Source organism: Melanaphis sacchari, unplaced genomic scaffold (assembly GCF_002803265.2).
Source record: "Melanaphis sacchari strain LSU unplaced genomic scaffold, SCAv2.0 Contig7_pilon_pilon, whole genome shotgun sequence".
In the NCBI taxonomy this organism is placed as follows: Eukaryota; Metazoa; Arthropoda; class Insecta; order Hemiptera; family Aphididae; genus Melanaphis; species Melanaphis sacchari.
This window is the reverse complement of record NW_020271560.1, coordinates 4,659,005-4,672,034: the sequence shown is the minus strand read 5'-3', so window position 1 is coordinate 4,672,034 and position 13,030 is coordinate 4,659,005. Positions and strand designations below refer to the sequence as shown.

Here is a 13,030-nt window from a genome sequence, read left to right as displayed (position 1 = left end):
AAACCTTCAAATAATAAATTTACAAGTTTTATAATTATTGTATACAAAATGTAAATAGTAAAATAGACTTAACTATAACAGATGTCTAAATTATAGGTAACTATGAAATAATACGTAATTCATAATTAAAAGTAGGTATGCCTACAGTATATCTATGTAATAAAATAATGAACACATGTTATTTATGTTTTTTTCTCAACTTCTTATAAAATTAAATAATTTGACTTCAAACATTTGGAAACCATCTTCAGTGTATGAGAACCCTAAAAATACAATACAGCACAACAAACACCAATATTGGAAGAGTGATGATGTTATTATACCATAAATAACAATACTCTAAGTAAAACAAAAAAAAAAAAATTGCCATTATCAATTAACTAAATTGCAATCTTTAATAATGATTAATGATAACTATTTACCTGAACTAGTGTCCAAAATATTAGAGCTAAATAGAGAGCATTATCAATGGGTTGATTATTATTGAGTGTAGCTTGAGGATTAGATGAAAACGATGAAGTAGCAGTAAAATCAGCTAATCTTTTTTCTTTCAACCTCCAAATATCATTTAACCATGTTTTTAAGCCGTCTGAGGTGTATGGTAAATCTGCCTCATCATATCTATGTAAATTAAAAATAATAAAATACATTAAACTTGAGACATTAAAAATTGATAATAATCAGAGTAATGTCTCGTTACTCACGTGCAAATTTAATATTTTAATTCCCATTATATTATACTAGAATATAATACATTATAGTATTGTCATACATAAGTAATTCAAATATAGAAAGTTCAGGCTTTTAAAAAAAAAAAATTGAATTGAATTATAGGTTTATTACTGATTATTAGAACTTAGATCTTTATGCATTTATCCCAATATAGCTTATAAGTCATAATTAATTAGTTACTTAACCAAAATACAATTTTTATGGTACATATAATTGAAATACTCTGTATTGAGATTCTGAATAAGAAATTAAAAATAAACATTGATTCAAAGAAATAAAAATATGTTAATAGTTTTAGAAATGATAATCGTTTTGTGTTAAATCAATCACCTGATATTAAACAAATGAAAAATTATTTTTTATTAGTTAATAGCTATACCATTATACAATTTAGAGGTAAAAATTCAATAAATAAAAAAAAGCAATGCCTAATAATTATAGTAATATCATTACAATAAGTTATAACTTGCCGTTTTATATGAAAATGCACACTTTTTGGAAATACTCCTCGTAAAGCATCCATTTCACTTTGTGGTATTAAATCTGGATAACCAATTGTCAAATCATACACTGCTTTAATTTGATTATCTGCAAATAAAATTATCAATATCAATCTGTTTTAAAAATTATAGATGTAATGAATTTTACTTTTTCGCATTGTGTTAGCAAGGAAGACAAATCCTGTAGTTTTTGGATGAAGTACATATTTATAACTAGGAAGATTGTTTTTTGCAGCATATTTATTGCTACGTATAATATTGCTTGGTGATAGATCTGTTCCTTCGGGGAACAATAGAATCTATAATTAATGATTGATTAATTACTAAATTATTTCAAATTTCTTATCAAAAATAAATTTTTCTTTGTTTTGTAGTGTAACTTGTAGGCTATAATCAATAATTAAGTATTTTTTTTAATATTATAAATTTTAGGCAATTAATTAAGCTATAAGTTGACATGTCATAAAAGTGTATTACAATAAAATATTGAATAAGTAGACTTATACTTAAATTTAACAAAATAGTATTAACATTTTTGACTTTTTCTTACACATTAGTATACAAAATTTCAAATTATTATTTTAATACCATTTACCTGATGAATATCATTTACATCACTGAAGTATTTTAACTGTTTTTCCATTGAAGACTGGTCATGATCCCAACGACGCTGTATGTACAAAAATCCCGATAACTGCATCACCCAACCAGCAAAAGGTACATGTCGGATAGCCGACTTGAGTACCATTTTTAGCTTATGTGCGGGTGGCTTGGAACTGTAATACATACCACCCCACAAAAAATTCCAATCCAACCGATTACGGTGATTCATAATTAACAATGCACCATCAAATGGATTAATGTGATCTCCAGTTATTATAAAACGAGTGTTGAACAATAGACGCATCAATATCTAAAAATTAATTACTATAGTTCAATGAATAAAAATGTATATTGTAAATTACTAACGGTGGGATACATCTCCCACACAGAGAATATGATGCCTATAATATAACGGAAAGTATGTGGACAAACAAACATCAAGGGTACTAATGGACAACATAGAGCCAGAAATCCACTTGTAATGCTCAGGTACCACAATGTAATGTATGCAATTCCTCGCCATTCCATTTTAAATTGTTTTTAACTGTAACAAATTTTCAAATTAAGATAAAATCACAAAAGTTACTTAATTAAATACGTGTATAAAAGCATGCACTGAGAAATACCAAGCCAAGTACAACCAGCAGTTATAAATTAATAAAGGTTACGACGGACAAACTAAATTGAAACATAAATACTTAATACAGATATTTGGTTAAATTTAACTATATTTTTAGATATCATTAATTATGTGTCACATCTTCACATCTTTATCAAGTTACATTTTTTTCAACACAATTTAAATTGTATCATTTATTATCATTGAGTAATTATATTATTTAAGCTATAATTAATGGTTAAATAATAAAAGTACAACAAAAGTAATGCATTTGAACAAAAATCAATTTTTCACAACTTCTATGTTTAACTTATTACAATATTAATATATTATAATTACTATTTAATTTAATTATAATTATATTTTCTCGCTAATGAGTAATTAATTACACTATTTAATAATTAAACCAAAATAAATAGGCCAATTCATTTGTAAAAAAATTTTTACTCATAAAATTAAATTGTAAAAGTGGTGTATAAAAGGTTACAATAAAAAAAAAAAAATATATAATTAATAAATATTATGAGAGGTAACATGGCAGTTCCTTACAGTAAAATTCTTTAAAAAAAAAATAGACTTGTATGTATTAAATCAAAACAATTAATTTGATCAAACATTGTTTGATTCATGTTAACTATCTGTAAAATAAGAATTATGAACATAAAGATCTAAGTAAATACAATTTTAAGTCTCAAAAAATATAATAATACTTTGTAATAAACTGCGAACTAATATTTTTTAAATATGATTGGAATTTTATAATTTCAGAGAAATGCAACATTTTTTTGTTTATAACATAGTATAGAAATAAATTAAAATTAAATTAGAATATACCACTGTTACATTACACCAAAAAATAGATAAAATAAACATACATAGAGTTAAAAATTTAAAAATCACATAATTTGGCCATAAAATAAGAAAATTCTTATATAATAAAAATGGAACCTAAACTTTTTTATATTTTATATATTTCTTGAGAAGTTGATTAGTTTCAATATCCGTTTCTTTGTCCTAAAATAATTATAATTATTATTTTAAAACTATTGCAATTATAATAAGATTAATGTAAGACTATTATTTTATTGACCTCAGAATCCTTGACAGGAAGCTGCAATGCTTGTTCCAACCAATTAACTGCAGTTTCATAATCGTTTTTTGCTAGATAACACTTGGCAAGATGTAGGTGACAGTCTTTTAGCTGAATTGGAGATTCGCGTTGAAATTTTAAAAATAATTCAATAGCCTCTGATATTGTACCTTTAGGTACTTCTCCATATAACCAACTAGCTATACGTCGCTCAAAAGATGACAAAACAGCAACCTAAAGAAATATTATAATTTTTTGTTAAATTGTAAACTAATTAATTAATTCAATAAATTATACTTCATATTCAAGTTTTCCTTTTAAATAATATAAAGTTGGATCACGAGAATTAATTTTTATAGCTTCATTTATGTGATTTTGAAATATGTAACCTCCTTCAATTTTTTCTTTAGTTGTACCTAACTGACCACGAGCACCACTACATATAGCAAACCATTTATGTGCATTGCAATTCCCTGGATACATTTCCAAGGCATGCTTTGCCCATTTTACACCTGAAAAATATTAATTTTTTTTAGAATTTACATTTAAATTATTTTGGAAATATCTAACCTTCATCAATTACTGATTTACTCTTTTCTGGATTTTTTTTTGCTGCTGTATAATATTTTGATACAAATTGACACGATTTTGCTAACCTCCAAAGTACCTCAATATCGTCTGTTCGCTACATAAATAAATTAAAACATTAATGAGTATTTGTAAATGTATACTAAGTAGAATGAAAATAAATAAATTTACTTCTTCATTAAGTTTTACTAATATTTCATAAGCTTTAAGTTTATCTTCATCAGAACCTTCAAATAATTCATCTACTTGATCAAAAATATCATCACTAAGTAAAGAAGGTCCAGTATAATGGTCACTAAAATGTTCTGAAGACAAGCTACCATCTGGACTACAGAAACAAAGTATAATTATGATTTTTAACTAGTAACAAAATAGAAAAAATTGCTTACTTTTCATTCAGAATGTTTGAATTTTGGGATTCTTCATTTTCTGATGACATGTCGTGAAATTCGTCGTTACTTCCTAGTGCTGTATACAAACTAGCTTCACTTGTTACACTGGTGCTACTAGATAAAGTTAATCTTTTTCCAGGTTTTATAATTTTTTTCCTAAAATTAAAATAAACATGGAAAATTTATAAGCATTTAACATAAAATATTAAAAACATTTTACTTTAATGCTTTAAATTCTGCTTGAAGATCAAGTATTGCAATATTTAAATCATCAACTTCCTGTTTTAATAAATTTTTTTCTTTTTTTTCAAGTAGTCGAGTTATAAAAACCACCCCAACTGAACCAACCGTTATTCCAATGCCAACTGCAACAGCTATTACTCCCTTTAACCAATGCGGATCTGTTGACATTACATTTGGTGCTCCTACACAATACAACAATCAGACACAAGACACAAAAACACCAAATGTTTCTATCACCTTATTATACAATTGTTTAAGATTGAACTGCAAATTTACATAGATATATTTATCTTTTAATAAATACTATGAATTATTGATTTATGAATATATAAATAATTTAAGTTCAATTATTTTTTAGTAATTCTGTTTTATTTTTCAACTTCTAGGATTATCAATTTTGATTTGATTTCTGAATATAAAAGCAAAATCTTTTTTCTTTAAAAGATTTGTAAGGTAGATAGTTACAAATATTATTTAACAAATTGATAATTCTTTTTTATAATTTTTAAGGTAGGTAAAATAGAACAAATTTAAATGTTTGAATAGTTAATTTTAACAAAATCTATAGATACTTTGCAAACAGTAAAATTATGTAAATATCATAAGTAATAAATATTATAATTAGGGTTGTGAATTTAATGCACTAAAAAACTTTAAAAAATGCCAAAAAAATGCAATAAAATATGCACTTAAAACGCAAAAAAAGGAATATAAAATGCCAAAAATTATAGTATAAAATTCATTTAAAATGGTTTTTAATTTAATTTTTATATTTTTATTAATATTAAGTACAGGATACTAAACGTTAGTACAAAAAAGTGTTTATTTAATAAAAAAGTTGATTGAATCTGAATTAAATTAATGCTATTCACCAGAAATATTTAAAAAAAAATTTTTTTTGTATTTATTTTGTTAAAATAATAAAACAAATTTAAAGATATAAATACTAGAAAATTAACCAAAAAAAGCAAAATATGACCTAAAAATGCGAAAAAATGACCTAAAAAATTAAAAACGTCAAAAAATGCAAAAATATGCAAAATAAGTTTTATAGATGGATTCATAATTACATAATTCAAATTATGTACTTACAAAGCTATGTTTTACAATCACCAAAAAAAAAAAAATGCACTTTCCTATAAATTCACAGCCTTGGTTATAATTTAAAACAGTTATTAATATAATTTATTCTTGGTCTAAGCATAGGTAAAATAAAAATTAATAGAAAATTAGTTATGATTTCCCTACTTGATAATTATTTTATAGTTTTATTGATACAATATTTGTTTAAATATTTGAAGTACATACAAGTAAATGTTATTAACTTTAATTATCTTTATTTTAGTATATTCTTTTGTATCATATTACATTCATATATTACTATGTTTATGTATATAATTTTCAACTAACTTTAAGGCACAAAATATTTATTATATTGAATATTAGAAATATCTTACATATTTATGGATTTACAATATATGTAAGTACTCGTCTAATATACTACCTATCATAAAATGGTATCTACCAAAAACTGTATGCCTGTAATATGCTACATACCATAGTTATTTTTGTTTTATTTCATTTTATTGCAGAAAGTACATTTGAGTCATTACGATAAATAACATATAACAGTTGTACAAATTTATAGCTTAATAGTCATTATATCTAATCCACCAAGACCCATGATAACTTAATTTTAGATATATTATTTTAGTCTATGTTGTGTCTGTTGTGTTTGCGTATGTGTCCTAATCGTTGCAAGTTTTACTTTTTATTTCTTTATTTTAAAATAAATAAAAATGAATAAATCAATGCGCTATATTTATAAGGACATATAATATGTAATGAGAAAACATGTATTATCATCAAGAAAGAAACTTGTTTCCAGAACTTGGTAGTTGTTCCAAATTAAAAGATGGTGTTATTTGTGAAGGTACGTTGAAAGAATATCAAAAAAATAATCGTTGAAGGGACTCAAATGGTAATTTATTAAAAATTACTTACAAATTTACAATGTCAAAAAAAAAGTTGTCAAACTTATTACTCTTCAAAAAAAAAAAATATCCTTTTTTTACATATTGATAAATTATTAAGTAATAAATTGTTATTAATCAGTAAATGTTTTTTGGTAGGTATAATTTTACAACAGGTAACATACTACACCAATGAAGTGTAGGTAGCATATTAAACGAGTACCCAAATGTATTAAAATAAATTGTAACTACCTGTCGATGTAATTTATTTTAATGTCATTCTACTAATTATAAGTCTGTATTTGTTAAATAGTTATACTTATTAGTTATTATAATTTAAATAAAAGTATTGTTGTTATCATTAAGATATTAACCTATTACATTTAATATAACCAAATGTAGTTACATATTAGCTATTAATTAATTACACAATAAAATGTTTTAAGATAATGCATTAACAACGTATTATTTTATACAGTTGTAATTAATATATTATAATACATTTATCCATATAGATTATTAATGCAAACATAATATACTTTTGACTCAAATAAATAATATATTAAAAAAAAGTTTAAGATATATTTACAAATAATAAAATTATAATTATTATTACTACATCATAGAAAAGTATTTAGTATAATTTTTTAATGAACAGTAACACTCAGAATAATTGGTGGTACAATCACAATAAAAATGGTATACATTTTATAGTTTTTCTTATTATAATAATGTACTTGATAGACAGTACCAGTATTTAGCAATTAGATACCTACTAATTTACAACATAAGACATAACTAACATCAAACGTTAAAGATAAACATGTACTGTATAGACAAACTGTCATAGCGATAATAACACACATTTTGTATAACTAATTTATCACAAGCAATTTCAATTATTTCACTTTTATTTATCAAAATATCTAATCTATTAAAATTAAAATTAAACAAGCCAAATAATCATTTTTAAAGAATAAATGATTATATCAAAACCAATTTTAACTGAAATTATACATGTTATAATAACAATTAAAAATATTGTTATACTTATTTTATTTTATAAAAACTAGAAACAAAAAAAAAATATTTGATCTTAATTTATGAATACAGAATGTACTGAACACTTGAATATATCAATTTAAGCACAAAGATTTGATTAAATGTAATTTTTCCATACAACTCAAATAATTGACAATTTTCAAATGAAGTTATATATTTTACATTTATTAATTTAATATCATAAATTAACTAATGACTAATTCATAAACCATATTCACACGTAGTGATTTTTATAACAGAAAATATTCATTATTTCAAATAATATTAACTTTGATCATGTATAATGCATAATATGTTTATATAAACATGTGTTGAGCACAAGTTATACTATGATTTTTAGTTTAAATATATTTTAACAATTAGCTTTAATCTCAGCATTACATTAAAATTGTTAAAGTATAATATAGTTTGTTATAAATTAATAATTATAATATAAAGTCAAGTGCTAATTGTCAACAACTATAAGTACCTGTTTAAAACATGTCCGCCGTAACACTAACACAAAAAATCTGTTGATGTTATTCTACCAAAATGTCACAATATATAATAAGAAGCAAGGAGATACCTACAGGGTATGCAGTAGAATTAATGGTTAATAATAATCTCAATATTTTTGGAAATCAGACCAAAACCATTAAAAATTATCTAAACAATCTAGTATAGGATAAGTGGAATCGGGTTTGGAAAAATAAAAGAGTATCAAGAAGACAAGAAAACAAGAACGTTTTAACAGGTGTACTAATTCGTGCTGTTAATAAATTATAAAGATAGGTATATTGTTAATATTCAACTGAACTCACTTACCCTTACGTCCGTTTATTAATGTGTACAAAGGTCATATGTTGTGTCCTGAACTGTCGTACTGGGAAAATATTATCTAAGCTCTAGAGATATTTTAAAAGTTATTCAATAGGTGCAATTTATGAAAATAATTAGTCAGATATTGAGAGGAATACAAAAAAAAAACCTAAAGAAAAAAAAAAAATACAGAGCTGTGTATCCGAAGTTCGCGACGGTCAAATACGATAAGCTACAAACGAAGTTGGTAACTCAGGTTGATAAGAGGACCCTAATCTGGTTTAAATATTTTTACTTATTATGTAATATCTGTATAGTGTATTATAATATTATATTAATTATGACATGTATAATATTATTAATATTATATTTGTATTACAGACTATAGTATTAAAATATATACATTTTAAAAGATTTTATAGTGGTCACGATTTTATGTATGATTTAAACCATTATTAAAAAAAATAATAACTGCAGAGTGCAGACTGTGGCCGAATAATCGAAACACCAGACACAACACGCAACACGTTGTTGCTCGGTTCGATTAATGATAATTTGTACATAGTCATAGATAATATTATAATTTACAATTCATGTTATCAAACATCAGTAGTGTGATTTAAACGTGAATACTTTTTACCTTACCTGTAAGTTATTCTTATTTTTTATTAACTACGTGACTACGTGATGATTAATCTTAAAATTCAAGCGATTCTTATTTCTTAGATATTTATTGAGTAAATTATACTACTTAACGACGGTCTACGATTAAAGATGACCGTTTTGAGTTGACTGTTATCTGTATTTGTTTTACTACAAAAATCTTCATAAAAACAATCATATTTTACTTTTCAAGAAAAATTCTGTGTGTCAATATTTCCATTTTCCTAGGCATTTCGAATACGACACAGATTTGTTATTTAATACACCATCAATAACTGTTTTTTGTTTTATATGATATACATATTGATACACTTGTAGACTCACTAAATATTTTAAATATTTATACTACTTAGACTTTGGTGTAAACTTAAAATTGATAACTGACAAAAGGAAAGAAAATGTCCAAGGTATCACGAAAAGTTTTGCTAGGTTTTGTAGATGAACATATTGTAAATGAAAGCTGTTCTGATGATGCATATACAATAAATAAAATAGGAGGGTTATCAGTAAGTAGTTTGTTAAGCTAATTAATTAAGAGTCTTTTTTTTAAATTAACTTTTAATTATTTTACTAGGATACACAAAATCAAAATTTTTCTCCAAAGTGTCCACTATGTAATCACCAGTTACCATTACTTATTCAAATATATGCCCCTGTTACAAATTCTATTTATCATAGAACATTATATATACATGCATGTGTAAGTCCAGGATGTTGGAACAAATCTCAGAGGTAAAGTATTGAGTAGGTACCTGTTATTATATTATTGTTAAATAAAACAATTCTTATTCAGTTGGATATGTTTGAGACGGCAGTGGATCGCAGTAGATCATTATGAAGATAAGCAGCAGTCTACGACAGTTATAGAATGGTGTGATGATGCTGACGACTGGGGTGAAGAACCAATGACTGAAGAAAATGATAACAATACTGTTAAAAGCCAAGCAATTGAAATTTATGCTTCTGCGAGTGCTGAGTTAGAAAATTCTGATGTTGATAATAATGTAGTTGCTGAACCAATTGAAATCCCTAATATAAATTGTCTTCAATTGTTAGATAATAGAAAAGAAATACCTTTAGTAAGTTATTTAATCAATTCAGACATCATATCTATATGTATAAAAGTTTAAAAATTAAATTAAATTAAATAAAAATAATGTAAACCATTTAACATTTTCATATAACCAGGTATAAAAAGTGTTAAAAAAGTCTAGATTTTATTTTTAGAAGTATTAAAGTTTTAGTATAGAACAAATTTCTTACAGAAAAATAAATGAAACTAGACTGGTTCTTTCTTATTTTAACTATAGCCTATCAGTTACTTAAAAAAAAATAACTAGTCAAGTTAAGAATTTATTTTGATATTGATCTAAATTAACATTTTTATTAAAAAAACTAATTGATAAATAAGTTGCTTTAACTTAAGATAAACTATAAATTGAATGCTTTATATTTCTGGTATCATAACAATTTATGTTAAGAGTGTTAAAATTCAGTATAATAATTTAACTAAAGTACTTAGCAAATAACAACTAATAAATTATGTAAATGTTTTAATAAAATATTAAAATGTTATGCTTTACAAATCATGCTTTTACCTAATAATTTGTATAAGATTAAACTAAATAGTATGTACATTATAATTAAGATAATTATAATTTTTTGAAGAATGATAGTCAATATATAAAAATTTGTTAATTAATAACTTTATACTGATATTTAAAACAGGATCACTATGATATGAATATATATTTTGAGCCGTATTTTATATCAGTAGCTTATGAAGAATCATCAGATATAGTAAAAGAACATGCTAATAATTTATTACACAACTATCAAAGTAACCAAACAATTCTTGAAGAAAAGAATGAAGGCTATGAAAAAAGTTTACCAGCTCATGGCGATAAATATTTTGAAACATTTGCATCAACAATAAGAAAAAATCCTGGTCAAATCTTAAGGTTTGTACAATAATATCAATTTAATGTTTTATGCTTTCCTATCCACAGATATTTCTAAATTGTTTGAAATAAAAACTTGCTTAACATTTTTTTTTTAGGTATTGTCGTAATGAAGGCAAACCATTATTTTTATATGAAGTTAGTGAACCAAATGAATGTACTAACTGCAAAGGCAAATTACTATTTGAGTTACAAATTCTTCCATCATTAATTTCATATTTGAAACTAATATGTGGAGAGGAACATCTTGGTACCGGACACTTAGAATTTGGAACAGCTCTAATATACACCTGTGAAAATAATTGCTGGAATGAAGGAGATACTTTTAAGTATGAATGTGTTATAGTGCAAGAAGAAAAACTATTTTAAATTTTTATATTTATCTATTAAAAGACTTAAACAACAAATAAAATATAGTTGTTTTATTTAAATATAATATCAAAAATAGTAAAATATAATGATTGTATAATTTTCTCATTTACAAATGATTGAAACAACAATTAAAAAAAAAAAAAAAAATTAAAGATTAAAGATAACCAATCAAATTATTATTTGCAATATTTTTTATGATGAAATCTAAAATTGATCATAAATTAATGTTTCACTTATAAAACAGGGTCTGGGTCAAAATTCTGATCATTTATAATTCTGATATTAGTAGTCCCAACAAATATTATTGTTATCAAACACTAAAATATGTAATATACAAATTAAAATAAATTCATTACATCATTGATAATGATTGCATATTTTTAAAACTCAAAAAAGAAGGATAAACTATACTTCTAATGTAGTTGTGTAGACTGTAAAATACTTCTATAGGGTTTATACGAAAATAAATATAAACTAATTGGTTAATCATTATTTTAGCTTTATATACCTACCTCCTCATTGGATTCTAATAAATAAGAAAAGTGTAACTTAAAACTTTTAGTTGAATTGATATATATATAATATTATACTTATGCTTGATGAAAAAAATATTTATTGTTGGACTTGAATAATTTTGCCATTATGTATATTTTTATTTAGAAAACGTTTAAGACTAACTTTAAACTATTATTTTTTTCAATACAATAAATTTCATGTTTTTATTAAAAAATTAGTTCAACCTAGTGCATTACCAAGTTTTATTTTATATTTTAATTTTGATTTTAATAGATTTTTATCATATTCAATTGATACCATAAAATAATCAAAATTAAGTTAAATTTGTTTTTAACTTTTTTTAAAATATAAATTTTACTGAAAAATCTACGTAGTACTAAATAATGTTCCTTAATTTCCTGTACAATTCAGCATATTAATTAATAAAATTTGAATTTTAAGTATATATAAACGAAGTAATTCTCAATTGATTATGAATTGGTGACACTAAACTCACATACAGACACCTTATGACAGACAGATTCACCTCTATGCCAAACATGCAATATAAACTACTCTATCAAACATTATTATCATCCACTGCCCAAACTTTAAAGAAGTAAGGAAAGCCTTTAACATTCCTAACAACCTGTATAAAGCAATTGATCTATTTTCTAATTATCAGAATATAATTTTATATCTAAAAAAAATTGAATTGTAAAAACCTTTGTAGTTGGTGCTTAATCAATAAAAATAAAAATGGCAACTAACTATAAAGATTGTATATTAGATTTATTAAAAGATTTTTAGCCTTGTTGCTATTGAATTGTTTGTGTTTAAATAAAAAAATTATTATGATCAAAAGTACATTTACGTATAATTAGTGTACAATACTTAATATTATACACAAACCTTCATTTTTTTTTTTTTATTACTTTT

At 23.8% G+C, this 13,030-nt stretch overlaps 2 protein-coding genes across 6 annotated transcripts; one reads left to right on the top strand and one right to left on the bottom strand.

Annotated features, from left to right (window-relative positions):
- Positions 1-8,927, bottom strand: LOC112601643 (lysocardiolipin acyltransferase 1-like). Of its 3 annotated transcripts, none has more exons than XM_025349356.1 (8): positions 8,607-8,907; positions 4,745-4,949; positions 4,522-4,680; positions 4,304-4,460; positions 4,115-4,229; positions 3,842-4,056; positions 3,545-3,778; positions 3,359-3,468 (listed from the first exon to the last, which is right to left on the bottom strand). In XM_025349356.1, the coding sequence occupies exons 2-8, from the start codon at positions 4,933-4,935 to the stop codon at positions 3,403-3,405; spliced, it is 1,137 nt and encodes a 378-aa protein (XP_025205141.1). In that variant the 5' UTR covers positions 4,936-4,949; positions 8,607-8,907; the 3' UTR covers positions 3,359-3,402. The 3 variants fall into 3 exon arrangements, with proteins under 3 accessions (XP_025205143.1, XP_025205141.1, XP_025205142.1); XM_025349357.1 differs by lacking the exon at positions 8,607-8,907 and adding an exon at positions 8,272-8,580; XM_025349358.1 differs by lacking the exons at positions 3,359-3,468; positions 3,545-3,778; positions 3,842-4,056; ... (2 more) ...; positions 4,522-4,680; positions 4,745-4,949 and adding exons at positions 1-339; positions 423-621; positions 1,203-1,320; ... (1 more) ...; positions 1,828-2,145; positions 2,202-2,379 and having other exon boundaries at positions 8,607-8,927.
- On the top strand, positions 6,191-11,630 carry LOC112601644 (programmed cell death protein 2-like). 3 transcript variants are annotated; one of them, XM_025349361.1, is made up of 6 exons: positions 6,191-6,700; positions 9,617-9,769; positions 9,838-9,995; positions 10,057-10,342; positions 10,992-11,224; positions 11,323-11,630. In XM_025349361.1, exons 2-6 carry the CDS (start codon positions 9,662-9,664, stop codon positions 11,591-11,593), a joined length of 1,056 nt encoding a protein of 351 aa, XP_025205146.1. In that variant the 5' UTR covers positions 6,191-6,700; positions 9,617-9,661; the 3' UTR covers positions 11,594-11,630. The 3 variants fall into 3 exon arrangements, with proteins under 3 accessions (XP_025205146.1, XP_025205144.1, XP_025205145.1); XM_025349359.1 differs by lacking the exon at positions 6,191-6,700 and adding an exon at positions 8,964-9,247; XM_025349360.1 differs by lacking the exon at positions 6,191-6,700 and having other exon boundaries at positions 9,254-9,769.
- The last annotated feature ends 1,400 nt before the right edge of the window (positions 11,631-13,030 follow it).

Bases quoted from the DNA above. Each gene is read 5' to 3' on its own strand.
- LOC112601643 (XM_025349356.1), bottom strand. From the start codon at position 4,935: ATGTCAACAGATCCGCATTGGTTAAAGGGAGTAATAGCTGTTGCAGTT. The intron at 3,779-3,841 runs GTATAATTTATT...ATATTTCTTTAG, and splicing joins AAGGAAAACTTGAATATGAA to GTTGCTGTTTTGTCATCTTT. The intron at 3,469-3,544 runs GTCAATAAAATA...TAATTATTTTAG, and splicing joins TTCCTGTCAAGGATTCTGAG to GACAAAGAAACGGATATTGA.
- LOC112601644 (XM_025349361.1), top strand. From the start codon at position 9,662: ATGTCCAAGGTATCACGAAAAGTTTTGCTAGGTTTTGTAGATGAACAT. The intron at 9,770-9,837 runs GTAAGTAGTTTG...TTATTTTACTAG, and splicing joins ATAAAATAGGAGGGTTATCA to GATACACAAAATCAAAATTT. The intron at 9,996-10,056 runs GTAAAGTATTGA...ATTCTTATTCAG, and splicing joins TGTTGGAACAAATCTCAGAG to TTGGATATGTTTGAGACGGC.